General features: G+C 41.0%; 1 protein-coding gene across 1 annotated transcript in view; it reads right to left on the bottom strand.

The window, feature by feature from the left end:
* The window catches only part of extl3 (exostosin-like glycosyltransferase 3), a 38,155-nt gene that overhangs the window by 5,231 nt on the left and 8,105 nt on the right, over positions 1-24,819 (bottom strand). Inside the window, exons 2-5 of the mRNA XM_059356287.1 lie at positions 6,973-9,592; positions 3,855-3,982; positions 1,480-1,624; positions 224-352 (exon numbers count right to left, since the gene is read on the bottom strand). Of these exons, the coding sequence (XP_059212270.1) occupies positions 224-352; positions 1,480-1,624; positions 3,855-3,982; positions 6,973-9,108 (2,538 nt within the window). The 5' untranslated portion in view covers positions 9,109-9,592. The remainder of the gene's footprint in view (positions 1-223; positions 353-1,479; positions 1,625-3,854; positions 3,983-6,972; positions 9,593-24,819) is intronic.

The following is a 24,819-nucleotide window of genomic DNA, read 5'->3' as shown; positions in this document are numbered from 1 at the left end:
CATAAATATACACTCCGGTAACAAATGTCCTTCCGATAAAAATCCAGTGGAAAAAAATCAGGCGTAACGCACCAATTCGATCTTGTGTTTTTGATTTATCATTTGGGTGGAATATTGGATGTGTCAGTTTGAGTAATGGCAAGGCTAAGTGGGCAAAAATATAAATACAGGGGGCCTGAGGGAGACACAAAGCTTACGGCTGCTAAGCCGGACCGCCACTGACCTTGATGGGTGGTTTTCGGGTGATGTGAGAGACCAGGAAGTTCATGGCGATGTCCTCGCAGTTTATGTACTCGTCCACCATGTCCCTGATGGCCTGGGGCATCACGTAGGAGTACAGGTAGGCGTAGTACTGCAGAAACACAAACACGCAGCAGGGCAACGAGTGAGTGATAGGACTATGAGAGAGCAGAGAGTCTTTTTGGTTTTATTGTGGAGGATGAGCAAAAATCACAATTCCAAATATTTATTATTGAGACCCTAATTATTTTACATGATTACTTATTGACTTTGGAAACATAATGCATTTATTTAACTTAAACAAAACAAAATCACATTTCTTACAGTATTTCATTGAACTTCAAGTACAGTTCAAGTGAAACAAATAAATGTACAAAAAAAAATTAAATACATGTATATAATTTATTCTTTGTACATTTATTTGTTTCACTTGAACCGTACTATGTACGTGTACATTTAAATAAAAATAAAAATAAATAAATTAGCTTCAAATAAATAAAAAATAAATCTTTGTTCGTGCTCTCCCACAACGGACAAAAAATTATATTCACATATAAAAAAATGTAAATTAGACCACAAAAAAAACCCCATCAAATATATTCAGTAAAATGCTACAACCTACTGAGTATTAATAAGCATATATTGATACATTTCGATAAATTATTCAACATATTTCAGTCGGTAACTCAGCGAGAACATGTGAAATGAAACCACTTTTGATGATGCGCTGGATTTATAAACACAAGAAAAAAAGAGCATTAATGTGAAACCGATTGTGACACAATAATCCTTTAAAAGGTTTCAAAGTTTTGTGAGTTTTCAGCATCTACAGCACCTCAAAAATGTCCTATAGTTTTAATTATAATAAAAATGATAGTAATACTTCCTTCAGTTTTAATAGAGTTCTTGCAAAAGAATAAATGAAGTTCAAACAAATGAGATCAACTATGTTGCAACATTAGTGCACTTCCACAATCTAATGTTACTGAAACTCTTCAACATATATTAAACATTTTGGTAAATAATCTTCCTGGCAGTGACTCAGTTGAAACAGGTGAAAGTGCACCTCTGTTAAGGAAAGGGGTGCATTGGATTTAAAACAAAACGAGAGCATCAATGTGAAAGAGAATGTGACACAATGCTCGTTTTTATCTCCATAACAGTTGGAAGCATGACTCCTCACTGATAAAATAAAACTCTATTAATCAGCCGGCCCTAATGAGGAGAACAACATCTGACCTTATGGAAGAAAGCAGCTCCTGTCAGGACCATGGAGAGCTCACAGGAGTAGTTGGAGTTGTAGAGCCAGGACTGATGGTTCACGTCCCACGCATGGTACCTCCCGGGGAAACCCACGATGCGGTCTCTGGCCTCCCGCCACACTCTGTGAGACAACACAAAGTCAGCACGACGCCTCGTCTTAAATCAATTCACTAAGCCTCGAATGGGACGGACTAATAAATGTTTTATGGATTTGGTTGTGTGGTTGGTATTTGTCACTTTTTATGGTCATTAGTTTGGTTTCCAAGTGTCTGTGTGTGCATATGCTGCTCTTTTACATCCATCTGTTTCATCTCGTCGACTATATAAGCAACGTGAAAACTCTCCCTCTCTCTTGGGAGCAATTAAGTTACCGTTCTGTTGTCGTCTATTAGCATGGTAAAACCCCCCAAAATGTCACTTTTGGCTCTTATACACAAGCTGCAGCCCAGAAACTGCAGGAACCAGTTTTATCAGATTAGATACTTGGAATTCTTTCTGCAGAAGATGCAAGAAAAAATCTCAAAAAGCAATCTAATGTCTCAAATGAGCTCATGTGAGACCACTTAGCTGTCGAACACTGCTGCGTAATGTTTCCTCTTCGGTGAGAGTGGAGGTGAGGAAACATTCCTGGGTAATGTTCTGAGGGGAGTTTGAGATAATTCATGACAAATGACCCCCTTCACACACACGGAGCTGATTCTTGCCTGCCTGGACAAGCTGCTGCAGCGCCAAGTCATAGAGGAGTCTGGGAGAGGGGGGGCTGCTGCACAGAAATAACTTAATGTGCTCTTTTAATTGGTTTAAACACGGCCTTCACATTCAGCTTATCTAAGTACAGTATTAGCAAATGAATCATAACTACAAGGCAGTGGCAGCGTGGTGCCCTTTTATTTCCTCTGGTTCTGTCTGAGTGGTTGGCTCGGCTCCTCTTTCTAATTCAGTATTTTCAGGAATGTGGCTCTTCTGTGTACATTTTTTTTTTTTTGGGGTCGGGGCCAGTTTCACTTCTCAGTTGAGCCCAAGCTTCCCCTTTTAATTTCTGCATTTTTTTCTCGACTTTATTCGCAGCACGTCTACTGAGAAAGAAACTATTTTATCAAGGGTTTCAACCTAGGCCTGTGGAGACTGGTGATTAGATTTAATACAGACTATGGGCTTATCCGACATGTGTATTTAGGAAATTCAAAATTAACTACTACCTTAAAATAATAAACATAATGAATAGAATCCCTGTTAAACAGGAAGAGTGACATTTTTTAAAGCCTTAATTATGAACCAGTTTGTCGTCTTTTTTTCCATGGATTTGACACAATTTTTCATGGATCAGATTTTGTTTTTATTATGAATTTAAGGATAGCACTTACAGTGGTGGAATGTAACCAAGTACATTTACTCAAGTACAATTTTGAGGTATGTGTACTTTATGAGCATTTCCATTTTATATGTAAAATTTTCCAGTTTTGTACCTTTATACTTCTCGTACTTATACTACTCCACTACATTCTAGAGACAAATATTGCATTTTTTACTCCAATACATTTAGCTGACAGCTTTAGTTACTTTTCAGGTCGAGATTTAACATGAAAAACACAAAAACTTTTATGTGACTAAATCTCATAACAGTATAAGAAGTAGTTAAAATGAGCCCTATCTTTACAAAAAAGGCTGCTTACATAAATGCATCAATACAAATAATTCAATAACATATTTGGAATATATATGTCTCCATTCTGCATAACAAGTACTTTTACTTTTGATACTTCAAGTACATTTTAATGCGGATACTTTTGTATTTGAGTGATCCTCAAATAACATGGATATAAATAAAAAAAATCCATAGAAATCTATGGTAACAAATAAAAGATAACATAAACCTACTAAACCTCTATGCATCTCCATGCATAATTCAATCTCCTCCCGTAAAAAAATTTGCCATGAATGCTACCCACAAAAGCCTCTGTAACTTTGTTTTAAAACTTTGTTTGGCTTTGCTTTTCATGCAGGTTGTTCCATAAGGAGATCCCTTTATAGAAAAATAAGCATGTTGCTATTTCACTTTTAACATAAGAAACAGAGCATGACATAATGCCTGCACTTGCTTCTAACCATGTTGATTTGATAGTTGATATATTCTGGAGCTTGTAGATTAATTGCCTAGGCAACACAATGCCTTTATAAATGTGAGCATTTATGCAAACAAGTATCTTGTGCTTTTATCTGTAATTTAGTAGAGATCTTTCACTTTGACGTGTCAACAAGCAGTAATATGTCTTTATGTTACCAGAGTGATGATGAATGTTGTCTACAGGGTGTTTCTCTTGTATCTATGAATCCCTGGAGCCTTCACTGACCTGAACCCGAACATGATCTCATCGTGGCGGAGATGAGCATCATCATCAATCGACAGGATGGCCTCGGTTTCCACTGCGTCCCAGGGAAGGAAGCGGTTGTTGAGGCTGTTCTTTTCTGTGCGGACAACCTGCAGGCGAGAGACAAGATTCTGCTTAGAGAAAAACGTTTCTGTCAGCCATTTTTGTGAGCAGTGATACTTTAAGAAAAGTAACTATTACTGAGTAATGCTACTAAGGACATGTTGTACTTTTACCTGACATATGTGCTCAAATTTGTTGGTACCCTTACAGCTCGCCGAAATGTTGCTTCACTCTTCTTGAGAAGTGATGAAATAAAGATATTTTGCATGCCTTTGGTATGTCATAAAAATAAAGCATAGAAGGTGTGATTAATTATTGCTTATCCTATAAAGACATTTTAAAATGGCCTGGACACATTTGTTGGCAGCACTTAGAAAAGGTGATAAATAATTGAATTATGGTGATATTTCAAACTAATTTGTTTATTTTAATTAGTATCTTTAAATTAGTAGCTGGGCGATATATCTATATTAGACCATAACGCATATATCGATATAGTTCAATTGTTTTTTCTTTCTTTATATATAAATGCTGCTCTTACTAGGGTTTGTCATATTTAGTTATTTTGTAATGTTTGTTATTCTTTTCCCATATAATATATTTATTTCAGAAAAAGATTGGACTGTTTTATTTCATAGGCAATTTTAATTTAAGATATTTTTTTTTGCTTTGATTTCCTTTTTAAAAGGTACTCCTGTTATACAGTATTTATGTTCTTTTAAATAAACGGTTTCAATAAAACTACTTGTGACATGTCATATTTGGCTTTGATTTTGACTGAACATTTGCTCTCACTTTGAGATAAAAATATCGGGATATATATCGTATATCAATATTCAGCCTAAATATATCGGGGTATGACTTTTGGTCCATATCGCCCAGCCCTAGTAATCAGTCAGTCAGTCTTTCATTTTATTTTATTGAAAAAAAGTAGTCAATTTGGTACAATTGTGCACCAAGCTGAACATGGACCAGAGAAAGCAAAGGAGAACAGAATGAAAATAATAGACTGGCACAGTAAAGGTAAGCAGCTTGATGCTCCTGTGAGTCAAATGTTTGTTTGACATCTGGGCCGAAGAACACATCCAGGAGATGCTGAATAACATCCACAAAAACAATGTTTAAAAGATCATTCGAGGTCAACTTGAGGAGAAAGGATTTGTTGTGCGCATGTATCGGTGCAGAGTCGAGGTAAAAAAGCTTCGACAGCAACCAAAAGAATATTTCACTCTGTTTCGGACTGACCAAACAGACCTGGGTTGTGAAATCCCTTATAGATACAAACTGCACTCCAAAGTCAAGGTAGGTCAGCTTCTGTTCCCACCATCCTGTCACTTTCTGAGCCAAAGTGGGATCCATTTAAGAAAACCCAGGAGAACTACACTTTTGAAAGACATTAATAAAAAAAAAAAAAAAAATCTAGACTGAAATTTGCTCAGATGCATATTGACAAGCCCCATTCCTTCTGAGAGGATGTCCTGTCAGAACTGGAGCTTTTTGCCAAGTCACATCAGCTCTCTGTTCACAGTGGAAAAAAGGGAAGCTTTCAGAGAAAAGAACACCATGCCTGCAGTGAAACATGGAGGAGGCTCTGTTATGTTTTGGGACTGCTTTGATGCGCCTGGAATGGTACAATGAAATCTCAGTGCTATCAAAGCTTTCTGGAGCGAAAATATACGACCTGTTGTCATAAAGGTCTGTCTAAGTTACAGGTCATAGGTCCATCAACAGAATGATGACTGAAAGCACACAGCAAAAAGCATCCAATGATGGAATAGAACAAAACTTGGGACTATTCTGAAGTGGCCTTTTATGAGCTCTGATCTGAAACTCTGATCTGGAACTTGCACCCATCAAACCTGAGACAGCTGGAGCAGTTTACTCAGGAAGAGTGGGCCAAATGACCATTTAATAGGTGCAGAGGTCTCAAAGAGAGCTACAGAAAATGTTTGATTGCACCGATTGCCTCTAAAGGCTAAGCAACAAAATTAGTTTCAGCAGTTTTTCTTCTATAGTCATTTCTCAGTGGGACACCACTGCTGCAGAGTTATGAGCGCCCCGGCTAAAATTTCACATGATCATTAACCCTCTGAACCCCCAAACCTGCCAGCGGGTTTAAAAAGCTTGTTATATTTCAAAGAAAATAATAGCCAGAAACTTCATCTTCATCTTTCCAACTGACCTTGAGCAAATAGTACAACTTTTCATATCAGAAAACTAAACTGAAAAGAAAGTTAAATTGTGATACATCACAAAATCACTTTATTCTGCATGTCTCATTCAAAATACCCCAAATTTGCACTAATAAGATCTTGTTGGACAGGCACGTGACAAATATTTACTTAAAATCGGACAGAACTGCAGTTGTTACAGAGCGAATTCTGCATTTTTTTGTGAAGGGGTACCAACAAACCTGTGATAGTTTAATGTAATCAGACTGCATATGATACACGATTTAACTAAATCTTTGATGAAAATATGGCTTATTCAGTATTCCATACATGGATTCAAGTGCTGTTTAGGCTGTCATGATGTAGGTGAACTTGTGCAATATAGAAAAGTAAACATAGAAGCTTGTTAAATCTCAGTGCCAAGGGGCATGAGAGGCTCTAATTGCACGGAGGAAAACAGAATCTAATTCTTTGGTTCTTGTTTCACAGCTTACCACTTACCACCCTGTCACAAACTAATGGTGTGAATATGAGCCACATGAATATTTTATTTTCCAGGCTTAATTCAAAAGCACAAATTGTATTATTCATGGATGTCAGACTTCTTCACATCTTTTTAGCAAAGCTGCTGGTAATTTGTATGGACTCCTGCGGAGTTCCAAAGAGGCACTGATCCAAACAGCTCAATGTAATATACTCCAGCAAACTTTGCACCACTTCTGACACATCCCCAATATAACAGGTTACTTTTTTTGCACTTCAGAGACAAGGGGAGAGACAGAGGTGTCTTTGCAAAAGAAAACACCATTAAGAATAAGATGTGGGTGTATTTGTTGAATTAAAGGATTTTCTGAAGGAGCACTCACCACAATTGGCAGGCCGATGTCGGGCCACAGCAGGTCATCTGAGGGAGGTTTGGGCGAGTTCCACACCACCACTACCTTATTGAGGTACGGAAGTCCATTCAGCCTCTCCAGAGAGTTCATCAGCACCTCCTCCCTCTCATAAGTCAGCATGACCACTGTGAATTGTTCTCGGGGCACGTTCCCCCCTAGAGCTGCCTGAAACTCCTTCCCCGAGCCTCCCGTACCTCCACCAATAGGCCTGAAACCGGTACCTGAGCCGAGGAATTTGGCTTCAGAGGGCAGCACGGGGTCCAGAGGAGTGTGAGGGAACAGGTGGAAGGGGCCCGGGGCCCGGTTCCATGATCTATAGGTGTCTGCAGCTGTGTATGTGAAGTTGCGGAGAAAGCGCGGAGAGGCGTATGGGGGCTCCGTCTCGACAGGACCCAAATCCAGATCCCCGTTGTCCGCCAGGTTGGCGTCAGTTCCAGCCAGCTTCCCTGCCTTGTGGGGAATCTCGTGAGCGGGTTCTTCTTTGATGGGAGCAGCAGGAACCTGGATGCTGGTTCTGATGCTGGCCAGGAGGGTGTTCAGAACATTCTCCGAGGTGGAGAAGTAAGTCTCCCACAGGAAGCGGCCCTGCCGCCTCATCGCCAACATGTCATTGTCTGATAGGCTGCGCAGCAGGAAGTGTAGCTCTGTGACACGAGGCTTGGGGACTATAATGGCAGCTTCGCTCCATCGAATAAACTGGTGATATGGGAGTCTCGAGTGGTCCCCCAACACGACTGGGATGGTCCCGACCTCTAGGGCCTCAAAGAGCCTCATCCCGCAGCCTGCTGAGGCCACCAGCTGTCCATCCCCCGGAGCAATCACCAAACCAAAAGTAGAAGCCTTGAGGACCTCCAGCCGGTCCTCCCTCTCTCCACAGAGAGCCCACTCAGTCGGCAAACTCGGCTGCGGGTTCTTGCAGGTGAACTCCACCAGCACCTGATCCAAGTGGCTGTCCTGCACCGCCTTTAAGGTGCCGATGATGCGATCATCGTAGTCCGCTGGTGGGTCTCCTTCCATTTCCTCCTCGAAAGACTGAGGGGGCGCCTCCTGTAAGCTGCTCCTCAGCGACTCCACCCGCTCGCCCTGGAAGGTGAAGAGGTATTTCCTCTTTACAGGAACTTGAGGGGGCACCTCCAAAAAGTTTGGCTCTGAGAGGGCGTGGACCAGCGGGGACACGACCAAGTCGAAGCCCTCGCGGTACTGCTGCTCCAGGAAGGTGGACTGAGCGACTGCCGCCCGTCCTGTGCTCACATTATAGAGGAAGTTCTGTGTCATGGACTTTCTAGAGAGATGCACCAGTACGTGATTGTGTCCATCAGATCTCCAGTAAGGCAGAGCTTTTAGTTGCTTCTCCAGCTCTGAAGGAGGTGGCAGAGGGGAGGAGGACTCCTGTAGCTCCCCTACCAGTACCAAATACAGACAGGCAATGCTGGGGTTATCAGTTATATAAATGTTGCTCTTAACCGATGCTGCAAAAGCCTGCTTCACCAGGGGGTCAAGATGGTCCCCCCATTGATAGGAGCCTGTGTCATAGACGTACACAGGAAACCCAGAGGTAAGAGGGCAGCGCGCATAGTCGAAGCAGGAGCGTAGACGACATGAGCGTGCAGACTTGGGTGGTGGCAGTCCTGGGTCCTCCTTGTCTGGCAGCAGCCTGACTGGTAGCGATAGCTTGGGCTGGTTCTGGGCCATTAGTTCTTTATAGGAATGCTCCGTTTGGCTGATAACGTTCTTAAGCTGCAGCAGATCCTGCTTGGCGCTGTCGATGCTGCGTTTGCAGGCCTCGATGCGCAGGTTGAGTCGAGCGATCTCCCCGTTGAGCTCCTGCCTCTTGGCCTCCAGCTGCAGCAGCTCCTCGCTGACCGACTCGCGGATTCGGCATAGGTCCTGCACGTGTTTGGCCTCGCACAGTTCGCCGCCGGGCCGCGGAGGGAAGATGCGTTTGTCGGGACCGCCGGCTTCGTCGATGGTCGTGAGGTAGTAGTGGGCGATGAGCGGGAAAAAGACCAGGATGAAGAAGAGCATGAAACTGAGCCAGGTGAGACGCACACGCCGCAACACCCATGGCTGGCCACCGGCACCCAACCCACCACCGCCGCGCTGCATAGTTGGCTCTCTCAGTCTGCTCCTCGCCCCACCAAGGAACCGTTGCTATGGGGATCAGCAGCAGCCATGATACGACCTTGTCAGCAAGGCAGCGGGATGGATACTAAATCATCAAAGCTGGGCTGTAGCTCTGTCCTTCTGCAAAGGTCATCTGAGGCTGCTTACCCTCTCTTAAGCGTCCTGTGGATATTGGCTTGATATGCAGCCTCACCTAAATTCTAATATGTAGTCTGATGTCTTATAGCCCACACAAACTAATGTCATTTCTATTGCGGCTATTCTTTAAAACCTATTTCAGAAAACAGTCCCGTATGTGGAGAGGGGTTCCCCTCGATGGGTGCTGCAGGGAGGGCATGGCTGCTCACAGGTCAGTGAGAAAGCTCCGTGCTTCTGTTTGGGTTGTGCTCATTTTCTGGCCCCTTGTCAGGAATTCCTCTAGAGACGGGGCCTTCTGAAATCTTCTCTTCCTTGTTAAAGCAGAAACCTGGGAGAGAATAACAGAAAAAAAAACTATTAAAGGATTACCTGTCGCAAGATCAAAGAAACTGCTGTTTAACTGTAAAAAAAAGACTGAGCTGCATTTAAAGTCCTCGAGGCAAATATACTGCTATGATTAATATATTTTTAACGTGGTTTTTTAACAAAAAGGTGAAAAAAAAATCTATGAAAAGGGAGCTGGAATCTACTCTTTCTTCCTCATTGAGATATTCTGAATCTTGCTTGATTGCACCCCACACCGCTAGCTAGTTGACCACACCAGTGAAAGATAGCTGTGGGCATCTATATGGCTACACGGAGCTCTGCGGCTCGCTGGCAATCTGCAGTTATGGCATGTGGTCTATTTTCTCCCTTAGAGGAAACATCAAAAAGATTAAGCCATACATATTCGAGCCTACAACGGGAGGAGAGAGGACGACAGCATCTGGAAGCACTACGATCCCCTTGAACTCAGCCTGTCTGAGATGGGGACTCTGTTGTGCACCAAAATTAGTAAAATCAGTCATTTCTAAATCACATGAGTTGCTCTGGTAGCACTAGTCCTGGGCATATAGGGCTTTCGTTTTATATCCTAACAATTTTCATACATCTCTCAAAACTTATGCCGGGGAATTACAAGCTGCATTTAGTAAAGCAAACTCATTGGACATAGCCAAGGTGTTGGTGACACAAGGTAAAAGGCTGCATGGCCCTAAAGGTAAAATCCAAAGAAACATTTATTTATAGTCAGAGGTTCCATAGTGAGCCACTGTTAATGCAAGACTCTGTAGCTCATCCTCTCTTTCACCGCATCATGTGCATGATTGCCTGGTCCAGGGGAGAAAAAAAAATCATCAGTGTGTTGCAGAATACCACAGGGTATCTTTTTCTTTCAATTTCTCCTTTTTCCAAGCTTCACAGAAAGAGGACTACACAGAGTGGAGAGCCATCACGAGTAAACTACACACAGTCGGCAAGCCAACACCAACAGCACCTCCAGCAAATCTCATTAAAGGCCTCCTCTTGCATCCCGACCTCATCACTGACTCAAATTACTGAGCATCCCTGATAACGGTCCATCTTTGACAGTGATGTGGAATTATCTTCGCTGGCTCGGAAGAGAAAAAAGGCTCGGGCTTTTTCACAAAGGAAACCAGCTGCACCTTGTGATGCACACCACTGTACTCCTGCCAGTTTTATTAAAAGTTTTCGAGATGTTCCCGAGGGCACATGGGAGGTGAGCTTTCAGGATATAATGGCTCCCGTTTTATCTTAACATCAATGCTAGAATAATCACAAATATATCTTCCTCCTCAGCTTATTTTCGTCGTGTTAGGAAACTGGTGAGAAAGAATGTAAGAAAAAAAATCAAGACCTCGGGAGTTTTTTCAGTGCGCAGATGTTTTTAAAAAGATAGCTCTAGGCTAAAATCCACAACAAAACCTGAAGTTCTATTAGGCCTCCTTAAACAGGCGTGAACGTCTCTGATAGATTCTTACATCATGAGCATAATCTAACTTTGCACAGATTGTTTCTTTCCACGAGCAGCAGGCAGGCTGCTTTTTGAGCTCTACAGCTATATTACGGCGCAGCACAAGCCCTGAGGATGTCAAACGATAGGCCAAGCGCCAAACAGTTCTTATCAAATACAGTACTAAACCCACAACATTGAGCGGGAGTCTTGATAAAGCAGTGCAGTTCAGAGTGACACAGTCACAGAGACCAGAAGGGAACGCAGGAGGTGTTTACCTTTTGCCGACATAACAGCTCCTCTCGATAAGGATATTATTCCCACTACTGGTGAATTCAAACCTCTGTGGTTTTCATTGCTGCCTGGTTAGATCACAACGAAGAAAGATTCCATCTTCAAAACAAACGGGGAAAAAAAGGCATTTTTCATTCTGTCTGAGTAGAGTAATCATTTCTCCGTGCTGCCTCCATGTGACGGGCATTTCTGATGTTTAGAGATTACCTCTCCCCGACCCTCCTGAAAAACAGCATCTTGCAACACAGCTGGTGTGTGTGCATGTGTGTCAACGACAGGAATGAGGAAAGGTACAGGCCTATCACATGACAGGCATGTGATTTAATCTTAAAATGACCAACATCCTGCTGCTACTGCTTGTTTTAATGCACCTTTTCTGCAGTCAGAAATGTGTTTAATTTCTCAATTAAAAGGTGGTCTGTGATTCTGATCCAATATTTTTTGCCAAATTCAGCAAATATTTAGGTTGTAACAATACATCAAACCGCACTGCCCAAACATTGATGCATATTGAGGTCATTAATGCATACTTTTTTTTTTACAATAAAACAAACTAGTAAAAAAAAAGTAAACCGAGCACTCAGATAGAACCTATCTTGTTCATAATTGAAAAATCATCTCTCGCTCTTTAAACTAATCCATAAAACATTTGCACTTAAATGCATTGTGGCACTTTATAGTGAGCAGAAGGTCGATTATTATTGTTTCTATTAAAAAAGAATGGATTTTTTTTCCATTAAAATATCTGGAAGAGCTCAGAAATAAAATTGTAAAATCATATTTTAGTTGTTTTTTTGTGAGTTGATATAAATCAATTGATAAAGAGTTTGTGTTAAATGGGCATACGATATCGACTCATATCGACCGCTGGCCTCTGGATGTAACCAAAGTTGTACTGCTGCAGAATTTTTGATATCTGCAAATACTGTATCGTTGTCCAATGAATCGATCTTATACCATGTTGGTTTGCGATCTGTCGGTTCTGTGTGTGCAGTGAAAAACAAACAAAGTGGTTCAGACCAAGACACACAATACTCTTCCAGTCAAACGGCAACAGCTGTGTTCATGTTCATGCACATGCACAGGATAGGGAAAAGAAAAGAAAAACAAAGACTGACTGACATAAAATCAAACGGTTTATTTGAACCATCTCACTGCTCATCACAATGTCAAAGAGTCTAAGAGATCTATTAGTGTTCAAAGTTACTCAATTTACAATTAAATAAAAACAGAAAAGTGGTAAACCCTGAAGCAGAAAATTGCGAATGTGTCGCTTTTCTCCTTGATAAATGACTTCAACAATGAATCTATTGTCACATAAAAATTGTAGATCAGATTACTTTCCTCGCTGTCGACTAATTTAATCAGCCCTAGTGTTAAATATAAGTTCACACAAGAATACCTGCTATAACAACTGAAACATATTGCCTTTCCATCTTCAATCATAACACACCCTGTCAAGCACAAAACATAAAGCCACATGGATACTTTTGCATTTACATCCACAACATTACCAAACTGCTGACCAGAGGCTGATTTGAACACATTCAAAAAAGGAAATCCAGGTTAACATTAAATACGAGCCTCAGGTTCAAGATACTACCTACAGGCCAGTGGGTTTCGCAGTAGTTAGGCAGGAACATGTACAGTAAAAGCTCCCAGGACATGCGACCCTTTGAACACTGACCCTCATCCTGCTGCTCAGTGATGTGCCTGAGGTGCAGAGTGACCGAGTGGCGACTATCACAACAGTCTGATTAATTGCTGCATGACTGCCAGTGTCAGAGGGGTAATGGCAGACAGATGTTGGCAAACGCTGTTGCTAGGCCTAATCTGGAGCCAAAAACATGTCAGTTTAAAGCTCTGCCCATGGCTGCTTCTGGATAACACAGCAACACACACACACACACACACACACACACACACTAAGAGATAGAGACTAAATCTCAATCTCTGCAGTTGTAGCTTTCTAATCTGCGGAATGTCTTCTCTCTGCTGCAGTCAGCTTAATCTGACGGCCGTCTGCATGGAAAACACACAGGACAGCATTGATCGTTCTGGTTTTACTTTGTGGGGATCAATGATAATGCCATCATTACCTACTGCTGAGCTGTGAAGCGGTTTGGCGTTAAGCACCTAAAGGGTTATAGCCATTTTCACTTGTAAGCTTCAGGCATACAAGGCGACACACGTTAGAGTTATAGAATACATTTGCACTCAGAGAGGATCCTTACATGCCCGTCCTTGCCTTCACCTTAAACAGCACTGTCTTCTGTTACAATATTACATGAAGCCACTGGGCAATACTAACTGTATGGCTGCAGGGACCAGGAAACACAATATAAGTTTCTTTTTATAGATTTTTCCATGTTGAAGTACTTTATTACAGAAGATGACGAATCTCTGTATATTTTAGTGTAAATATTCCATTACTCATATTGAAAATCAATACTAATATGACATACAATACAGCCCCTTTTCTGAAGGCTAAATCCTGCAACACGTTCAAAATCGAGTGCTCTGTAGTCTTCTCAGGGGAAAGGAGAAAGCGCAGCCGCCTCACTGATGACCCAGATAAAAAAACCCTTTGCTCCACATGGTGAGCACTGAGCTCGCAATGACTTAGTCAGCAAATTACTGGTCAGGCCTATGAATAACGCAGACTGCATTAGTCTAGCAGTCCGTTAATTTGATTTAGAGGTACGGAAACCGACGAGATGCATTCAAAGACGGGGCTTAAATATCAATCAAGATCAACTTCTTGGCTCACGCCGAGTCAGAGAGCGTGAAAGAATGTGATGTTTGCGGGCACTCAGAGGTGCATTATGATTTGATTAATACCAAGCAGGTCTGGGCAGAATATCTTCATCTGAAATGAAAAGAACACAAAAACAGAGACAGTCTCTCTGCACGCTGGCTTCCTGAGGCTGTATTCACACCAAATTTAACTGTGGCTATTAGCACAGGCTTGTGTATAGACCTGTCACAGTAATTACAATAACGACTTATCGTACAGTATCGCCCACTGTGTTGACATATTCGTTCACATGAGAATGTCAACAACGTTTTAGCCAACATGCCATTAAAACTGCAGGCTTTTCTGACCATTCTAAGACCTATGTGTTTTTAGCTCCTGAGCTAAATTAACAGAGAAAAAACTATGCCGTTTCGGTCTTCTTGTCTGCACTGAATTTCTGAGATTCTCTCTCACACACTAAAAAGTTCATCACTATTCAAAAGTGTGCACTTGCATTATTTTGCTAATGCCTCATCATTAAAATCAGTGGCATTAAGCAGTCCAAAAATGTATCGCAATTATTTCTGGGACAATTTATCGTCCAACAAAAGGTGGTTGTTGTGACAGCATAGTTGTGCGGCAGTGTTCAAATGTCAATGGTGTGACATCATGCTGTAGCACAAGAAAGAAAGATTGATATTCTCTTATTAAGGACCCACAATGGGGATATTCAACATCTGGGTTTTGGTGCCTTGACCTGTAAGTCATGGAGTTCAAAATGGCAATTGTCCGGTTACAAGCCCCATACTATAACCCCTAGGCCATGGACTACGCAAGCAGAGATACTAACCGGAAAAAGCGTTTCAACACCAAGCAATTGTGCAACATTTAACGTCTTGCACTCCCTCATGGCAGGATTGTATAGATCTTGAAAGGCCATCAGGACAGAAGATAGTCTCTCTTCTATCCTGACAGTTGGCTGGTAAACAGTGGACTGCTCCAAGGCTACAAATTAAATAAGGTTCTTCATCCCATGCACATCTTCCCGTCTGTTACTGGCCACCCAGCATCCCCTGTGGTCCCCACTGCCAAACTCTAGATCAGGCATGTCCTAACTATTCCACAAAGGGCCGTGTGACTGCAGGTTTTCGTTTCAACCAAGCAAAAGCACACAGTTTGACCAATCAACTGCCTGAAGACTGAGATCGGTTGATTAATTAAGTCAATTCTGTTGTGCTGCTGCTTGGTTGGAACGAAAACCTGCAGCTACACGGCCCTTTGTGGAATAGTTTGGACATGCCTGCTCTAGATGCACCACCCACATTCAAATGAATATGGAGCCTGATTTGGTGTGAATGCAGCCTGAGACAGTCCTGACTTCTTCCATCAAGAAACAGAATTGAAATCCAGCTATAACAGGTTTGCACTTGACGACAATCAACTCAACTCAAGGGTCACATCTGATGTGGGGAAGATGGGGGAAAGGCAGCTGGAGCAGCTTGTGAGTCAGTAAAAGTTTCTGAGAAGTGACATATCCTCCAATAAAACTGAGAGTGACGGTGTTTGTTTTTTTTCCGTCCGTCTATGAGACATCTGACTGAGCTTTTGACAGATAGTGAGTCGAACTGAGGGATTTAAGGGCTGACAGAAAGATCACACGGCTTGTATTTTTAATAAGGCCCCGGGTAGCAGAGCTCCAAGAGGTAGCTGCTGCAACGACTGAAATATTAAGAAGATGGATCTTTGATTTTTCTTTTAATGTCTCAAGAAGAAATAGCTAACGTCTAATGATAAGAATGACAGTGATTTTCCACACCACTTCAAACGCTCTCTTGCGCTGCTTTATGTATGATGACTCACTGCTAAATCAATCTGAAAATAAATAATAAACCAAGACAAACTGTCATAAAGCAATCTGTAATTTGTCAGACAGCCTCCTTCATAATCAATTAGTCTGGTTGGGCTTCTGGTCCAGAGTGCAAACACTGAATCTTCATTTTGTTTAAATGGCAATAAGACTGAGAGTCGACAGTGCTGCGAGATTGTCAAGATCTCCAGACTGACTTTTCTCACCAGGAGAACTGTTGCTCCCTGCTGAAAATTTTAAGAGCGCCACTTAAATCAACATGTTATCGACACGTTTCAAGAGTGAGCGTTGCACAAGCCACAACTAAAGTAAACTGTAAGATACAAGATGGTGGATCGCATTGATTAGCTGCAAGCTTTACATATATTTCTGTTTGTCCAAAAATCAAAAGAGCCACAATTAATTAGACGACTACACACTTTTTTTTAAAACAATTTCTCCATTATTTCCTTCTCTGTCCTCTCTTTCAAACCTGCAGAATATGAAACACCCACTGGCATCAGGTCAAGGACAACACCTATTTCTTTTAAAGTTCCCTTTTGGGTTCCAAACCAATTTATTTTTTGGTCAAAATGCCTAAAATGGTTAAAAAATAAGGTGGAACAGAACTTGTTCCATGAGTACGATTCATCCTCTGGGGAGCATGAATAGTATAGTATATACCATATATTAGAAAAATTAGAGCCTGACAGATATATCTGCCGATATTGGCCGATCAAAGGCATATCGGTATCAGTGTATTTGCTGTCCAATATTAGGCGTTTTTTACATAACGTATAATGCAGAAAATGTTGGTTGCCCATATCAGTCTGGCTCTAATAATAACCTGTTAAAACAACATGCATTGCCATCCTGAGAACAATACTGCTAACATTTCATTCATGTCATATCTGTGACACTAAAGAGCTGTGCCCGCATTTGCCACAACTAAGTGTATTCATACCACAATGGTCTACAAGAAAACTGTCCAAGGACAAAGGAAGGACTCTTTCTTCAGTGTTACAATGTTACACATTAATAACTGAGTATTTCTCTAGTCACCCACTTAGCACTTCAGTAGCAGCAGTAGGACGGTACTGAAGTGCTGGGACCACTTATCGTAAATGCAGTGAAATCAATAAGAAAAACAACTTGCAGGGTTTTTTTCCTCCATAAATAAGTATTCCGCAAATGTATTACATTACAATAGGTGCCTTTTTGAAATTGATTTTCTTAGCTGGTCAGGGGTGTGAGTCAGCATTCATACATCATAAATTGTCTTTTTAAATCACTCTCATTCTGTCCCCGAACATGGAGCTGTCAATGTGTTGACTGACAGACGATTTGATTGTCATATTTTTTCAAGCAAAATGCCAAACACTTCAGTCAAGCTTCTCCAATGTGTGGAATTGCTGCTCTGCTATGTTTTAAATCATTTTTAAATTGAATTAATTTTGGTCGTCAACTGTTGTTGGACGGAATAAGATACTTGAAGATTTCAGCTTGGGCTTTAGGCAACTGTGACAACCATTTTTCCACAATTTTCATGTTTTATATGTTCATTAGAAGCAGCCCTAAGCTGTACTTATAAGAAAAAAACAGAGATGCTAGTAAAAACTGAAGCGCTTGAGTGTTGTAAATCCAAATATACACAGTTCTAGCTTACTGCAGCAGTGAGTACAGGCCTCTGGAGGGGATGCTGCTGCACTTCAGAAACTCATCATGGCTTCTGGGACTCCAGGTTATCCTGATGCATTTCTCCCCTTAAGGGGCTCTGGCTCATTGTGCTTGCAGACAACCCTTCAAATAATTAATTGCGATTTCATGGAGAGGATCGAGGTAGGGCACTCCCTGTGGAGGTGATGAGGGAAAAAAGATGGAGGCAGCTGCAGGGGAAAGCACAGTCACAGGGCTGTGTGAGGGGAGCAGCTGTTGCAGCCATGGATCACAGCTCATCTGCAGACGGCTGACTGAGCCATCTCAAGGACCTTTTTCCACTGGTAAATTACAGAAGTGCCTGTAGGGCTGTGGAGTGGTTCTCAAAGAGGTAATGAAAAGTCAGAAAATCTAAGACTTTTTAAGATCCAAGAATCTCAGAGTACTTTGAGGAGAAACAACTGACGTGACCTGATTTAGGGCAGAGACAATTAGCGCTTAACAGAATGAGAATTAATTAACAGTTTTGATAATTTACACAATGAAGAACTGCTTCTACTTAAATTTATAATTTTTCTTCTAATGCTGATTTACTGGCATTAGTGGTGTACAGTTTCAAGAAACTCTTTATATACATATTGAGCACAGGTGAAATGAGGAAGCCAGATGAGGCTGTGAAAATCTAACATGCACTTAAAGATTTCACTTAATTCACTTGTCTGTGTGTGATTGTCAGAGCCTATAAAAGATTTGAGTTTGGTCGATATCAATGATAATAAAGGGGTTTTAACTTGTTATTGTACCTTAATGAAGCAGTGCTTTTCTCTTTGGATATTCATTCCTTGCTTAGGTTTTGCAATGCAAGGTTTTTCTTCCTTTCCCATTTTTTATTACACATTTTTTTATTATTATTTAGTGTTTTTCTCTGTAAACGATTACGTAGGTTAGAGGTTCTGAATGTCGGTTTTGATTACATTTCGATTAATTGCCGAGCCCTAATTGTGATTTACATTTTTATCAACAAAGCCTGGATAAAGTCTCATTCTGGTGAGAGTGACATGTTAAAAACCAAGTTTGTGATGAATAACTGCAAGGTCAAAACAGCTATGTAGCAAGTACAGCAAATGTAGACTAATAAATGATGCAATGATGAACAACACTCAGTAAACCATAACACTAATACAGAAAATAAGACTATAATAAATAAACTATGGTTGCTGGTGTACTGGTGATCAGAGAGGCAAAATCCAGCAGAGCGTCAGACTTAACTGGCAGGACTGTCAGTTCTATCGTAAATTATCTTGACAGCCGTTCATCAGATTCACTTCACACTTGGTGGGTGTACGCTAAGGACCCAGGGAAGTGCAGCATTGAGTGCGATCTTCTGAGATCCATCTTGTTTGAGGTTTATTTTACAGCCTTTGATTGACTTTTTGAAGTTGTGACGCATCTACTCTAGCATGCTCAGTGCATGTTTGAATCTCATATTTTAAATTAAATGAAAGGACATCTTCCGTTAGGAAACAACGTTGCATGGAAACAAGTCAGTATAGTCACGGTTTAACATTTTAGGAGGCGTAAACATAAGAAAAAGACATCTTTGACCGGAGGGAGCCTTTAATTTAGGACTAATGAAAAAGATTTTGTTAAGTATGCAGTTAAGTTGAGTTAAGTAAGTTATAATAACGGCATTGAGCTTTAAGTACCACACCCTCTTTAAGCACTGAAAACTTTCCAGTGATGCCGGTAAGTGCCGCTTCCCGCTGCACCTTTTATTATCTAATAACGCTGAAGAGATGACAGTGAGGCCGTTATGATCGTCAGGAGTATCGGCGTGGTGATGACCCGGCGCAGGAGCAATTAAGATCGCCCTCCATGTGGACCACCTCCTACTGAGTGCAAAATATATGAGTGTGTTGACCTTTATCTCTGGGTGTGTGCGTCAAACGGCAAGAAGACAAAGACAAACGGGGGCAGACAGGAAACCCACCCTTCACTGCCCTGTTGTTTGGAGACAAACATCACACGGCTCGTCTGGTGATGCTTATTTATAACTCCGCTGAATACCGCTTTGCGCGGCGGAGACGGAGAAAGATGTAGATAAACAAAAAGAGACAGAGAGAGATAACCAGCGAGAGAAAGAGAGGGAGAGGAGGAATGAGGTTATAATGACAGATGGGCCTGGGTGCCATCCAACCTCCAGAGCTCCCGCAATATGACAAAGATTACACAGGAGAGCAATTCAAAAAAAAGGTGCCCCTGTCCTTGTGGGATGGCACATGTCCCCCTCTCTAAAAGACAACCCAAGGTAAAAACATATATAAAATGTCTATTCTTATGGCGTCTTGACCACATCTGTCGGCCAATCTGTGAGCATCTTCAGAGACGGGGCTGTGTGTCTGTAAGAGCTGGGAGAGTGATAAACAAAATGCTTCACACTGGCTTTGCAGCAAGTGCTAATCTGTCACCGAAGCCTCTGCTGTAAAACTGCTGTGGCACGAGCTGCACCCACAGGGGTGAGGCGTAGAGAGGCTCACTGTGTTGGTGAGAATTGAAAATGTGACAGCCAATTAAAGTCAGAACAGACATGCAGACACACAGGACTCCCCCCATTTTCTCAGCCCACAACAGCTCGCACATTTTTCTAATGAGCTCCAACTTCCAAAAAAAAAAAAAAAAACCTCTAAAGGGATACGTTTTTGATTTTAACTTGCCTTTTCTTTGCCAGAAACTCAAACTGCAGGCAAAAATTTAATTATGTGTCCTTCAGTTTCCCGAAAATGGTTCGTTAGCATTGTTACTAAAGGACAAAGTTAGCAGCTTGCAGCCGGTTTTCCATCTTTCCTTTAATTACGGTTCCACTGGTATCTTTTTAGAAGTCAAATATAACCGATGTTAGACTGAATCTTTCTGAACCAGAGTGCAGGCAAAATTTGTCTAATTTAACGTCAAGTCTGCCCCAGAATGACAGGTTAACATGCATCAGAGGAAGGCAGGAAAGAGGAGTGAATGTGTTTACGTTACAGACTGAATCTGCATTGTTCAAACACAGACGTATGAGAGGAGTTCAGGGTGCAGACGCTCTGCAAGATGCACAACTAATTGTTCTTGATGTGGTGTGAAAAGCAGCATCTGACAATTTTCTTGGCTCCTCCGCTGGCTTTTTTTACTCTCTGCACAGACAAATCATACATTCATCTTTTTCAAAAACATTTTTACATATGAGCTTGACTGATAATAAGGTTATGGAACTATGCCTTAAGAGTTACATGTGTTTGTAAAGTGTCAGAGCAGAGAGCATATTCCATAATGCCTCCCACCACCGGAGAGAGAACTGCAGTGGCACTAAAGCTCGGATTGACTGAGAAAACATTCGACCTGCTGTTGCCACTATTGATTCGATTTTTAACAATTTTCACTTTATCCAACAGGGTAGAAAATGTCCAACAGGGTGACAGAGAGAGGGGAGAGGGAGAGAAAAGAAAATAACTTCTGCAGAGAAAAAATATAATTTGCTTCAAGCTTGTGGTAACAAACAGTGTGCTTCTGCAATATTTGTGAGTGAACATGTTGTAGCAGTTTGAGCCCATGAATAAATTATCTGACCTAACTTTATTGATTAGTCTGCACAGTTGGTGATGATGAGATTCCTGAATTAATCAGTCGTGTTGGAGATGATATTGCTGAGTAAACTAAAACTAGACATGCAGCAACTGTGATATTCTGGGTTGATAGCAATGTTTAAAATAACAGTTTGGCCCATAGCATATGTTTTTTGTTGTTAATGATTGACCATTTTGTGCCAGGGAAATAATAATCTTCGTTATAAAAAAAATAACTGAACTAGGCTTGAGCAATATGGCAGTATAACAGTATACCAGGGTAAAAACAACTCCAGAAAGTGTGATTTTTGATTCCGTCACAAATACAGATGGTGCTCTTTAAGCAGGAATGGCACAATACCACTTTTTCAGGTCCGATACTGAAATCGATACTGAAACCTTAAGTATCTGCCGATACCCTTCCAATACTCTTTTTTTCCCCCCTTAAGCAACTAAGCTGAAAAAAATGTGAATCTGCTTTGCTAAACCTAGCCATCTAAAAACATAATGCTCAAACTGTGAAACAAAAGAAAGAAATACATCGCCAACAACAACACCTCAATAGAACAATAACCGTTCATGTGACACATGCTGCTCACTTGTCTCTACGGCAGGTCGCCCAAAGTTTGGTGGAGCATCTACGTAATAGGGAACCAGTGATTTTGGTCAATATCGGCTCGATAGCAATCCTGAATATCAGATATCCGCATCCCTATCTTTTAGTCTATGTATGAAACTTAAGTGTATACACAAAAATACCATATACCCTGGTGAATTGTCAGGAAGGTATGACAGTATGAAGAAACCAGATACTGCCCAAGCCTAAACGGAAGTGTTTTAAACGGCTGTTTCTCCAAAAACCATCACATTAACCAGAGCAAAACTGATGCAAAATATCAGATAAACATTGGCTACTGCCATCGATTAGTTACAGTGTCGTTTCTCTGCAGACTGTAAAAACCTTTGAAATAACGATTTTTTTTTAGCCCTGTATAGTATCAGATTTCTGAACAGCACTGACTGGAGAATATTTAGTTAACTGCTCTAACATTCTCATCTGTAGCTCTCTTAACTGTAGAACACTAACGAGAACTTTTGGGCTTGCCAAAGTCCAAACAAGCTTCTCATCTGTGTCCTGTTCTCGTGACACATCAACTAAATTATCAAGCCTTGTCTTCAGAGGGAATTTCTGTGCTTCAATGCCTGCAACTGGTATTTGACCCATTCATTACCAAAAATCTAATTACAGGCTGCCACATGGTACTCATTTAACCATTCGTGTCTACATAATTACTTTAGGCAGAGATGAAAAGGGACATAAGAGTCTTAGGCTACAAAACAGGTCTGTCATACAATGTTCACCCTGGCAGAAACATAAAAAATAACCTAAAAAGGGAACAGTTACAGGATGAACATTGCTTTATTTAGCAGCATTGCGTGTGGCAACTATTCAATTTGCTTTGAATTTAGTCAATGTTTTCTGAGTTTTACTCATTGATGAAAAGCCTTTCCCTCCTTCAGCAGGATAAGAAATGGGGATTTCATGTTAGCAATTATAGCTTCATAGTTATCTTTTTTTTCAGACAAAATAAGACGGGTTATCTGAAGGTTTCTAACAAGGTGCATATCAAATAGGCCTTGCTGCAGCTACACAGAGTTAAATTAAATTCCTTTCATTAATCAAGAGACTTGGGACATTTGACAAGCCGAAATGTCACAATTCTAAAGGGAAGGTCCGACCTTAATTAGTCGCCGCGGCTCTAATCGTGATTTATCTGGAGCAAAATGAATCTGGCCAGTCTACAACGGCAAGAACTTCAAATTCTGTGTGCTACAACAGTTTGTTCAAGAGGGAAGAAAGAACGAGGACAGGAACAAACATGAAGAGTCTTTTTGTATTCAAGAGTGGGAGCTGCTTCAGTGATTGAATACATGTTGAGTTCACTGCAGCAGAGGCTCCTGTGTTAAAAGAGAACTCTTTCTTTCTCTCAGTGAAGCAACATCTAAGGTAACATTGAATAAAGGCAGTGTCCAGCACATCATGTCCTTATGCAAGTAGGGTACGCGTTAAGAAGAAATGATAGATGCAACAACTGAACCTCATCATCTATTGTTGGGTCTAGATTTAGAGGAAAACATTACATTTCTAAGACATTTATTGAGCCATTTCTTTACTGCATAGGTGAAAGTAAGTTAGTATCATGAAACCAGCCTCACTCTGGAGCTCTGGTTTGAATTGGATCAAATTTATGGAGGTATGGATGGATAACAACCTCTATTGTGCTGTAATTTCACATTGTAAGATGAATGCAGTAAATTATACCGAAACTGATTGAGAAAGTGTTGAAGGGTGAAATAACCGGCCATGAGCATCTGAAAAATCAAGATATTTTACCACATGAATGCAAAAAAAATTGCTATATGATCCAATACTGTCACAGAGTAAACCTGCTCTGGCCTAACACAGGCAAAGATATTTAAGGGATAGCTACACTGAGATAAATGATAGCAGCATACTGCAATATCTTACACTATTGCACTACTGCACCATTCTACAAATTACTTTAATTTGAAAACTTACTTTAATTGGATTGATTTGTTTAACATTTTCGGCATTTGCACTTCCGAAGATTAGATTTTTTCGAAACAAAACTTACTAATTTGGAACATAATTAATTTTCTCACATTTTTTGAAAAGATTAAGTCTTCTTAGACTAATCAAAAAACCCACCAGTTGGTTTGAAATGCATTTAAATATAAATAAATCCCCCGAATTACGCCGCTGATTATAGCTGGAGTGTGAAAAATTCTTCTGCCAGGAAAGAAAAACCAAATCTAAGCTTTGAAAACTGATATTTTATCCATCCTTGTGAGGCTTCCATAGAGATGTGAAAAAAATAGGGCCAGCATGAATAAAATGACAGGAGCAAAAAATGCCCTGAAGCTGCTGCGTTACAGAGGGTTAATGATGTCATGTGTTGCTACATTACTTTCTGTATGTACAGGCAGGAGGAGAGGAATGACTGGGGAGTGCCAGCCAGAACCTTAACAGACATTCATCATGACCTCTGTCTCGACAGATGCAACACTTTAAAGATGAACATACTAGTACATGAAGTGGTTGAATGTAGCAACAACTGAGCACACACTGGGCAACTGGGGACAAATATAACTAACTTTATATCCCCATGTGGTGATGAACAACTGCCTACCTATGAGAAACCATCAGCTGTCATCACCCACTTTCTACACGCACCATCTTGAATTTCTCATGAATAAAAGTCATAGAAGCGAACGTATAAAAGGGGTTTATCCAAAGCAGACTGACTTTTCACACAAAGGTTTAAAAAAATAAATGTTTCCCAAAAATGTCATAAAGCACACCTGCTAGTTTGTAGGCAGACACTTAGTTATGGCCATTTGCAAGTTTGACATTTTCTCACTAAAGCATTACATCTACAAATGTCAAAAAAAATGAAGTTATTGCGCCCTTCTCCTCCGTCTGCCCTCAAAAACTTGTGAACAGCCGTGCACTCTCAACAGTCTGCAAATGGAAGTATGGCTCCAAATATTTGCCTTGACGACTGAATCTAATTCTGGAGGCCTCTGCCAATTCCCTCTCCCAGCA

Source organism: Centropristis striata, chromosome 18 (genome assembly GCF_030273125.1).
Source record: "Centropristis striata isolate RG_2023a ecotype Rhode Island chromosome 18, C.striata_1.0, whole genome shotgun sequence".
Lineage (NCBI taxonomy): Eukaryota > Metazoa > Chordata > Actinopteri > Perciformes > Serranidae > Centropristis > Centropristis striata.
The sequence above is the reverse complement of the archived record's forward strand: the minus strand, read 5'-3'. Positions and strand labels throughout refer to the sequence as shown.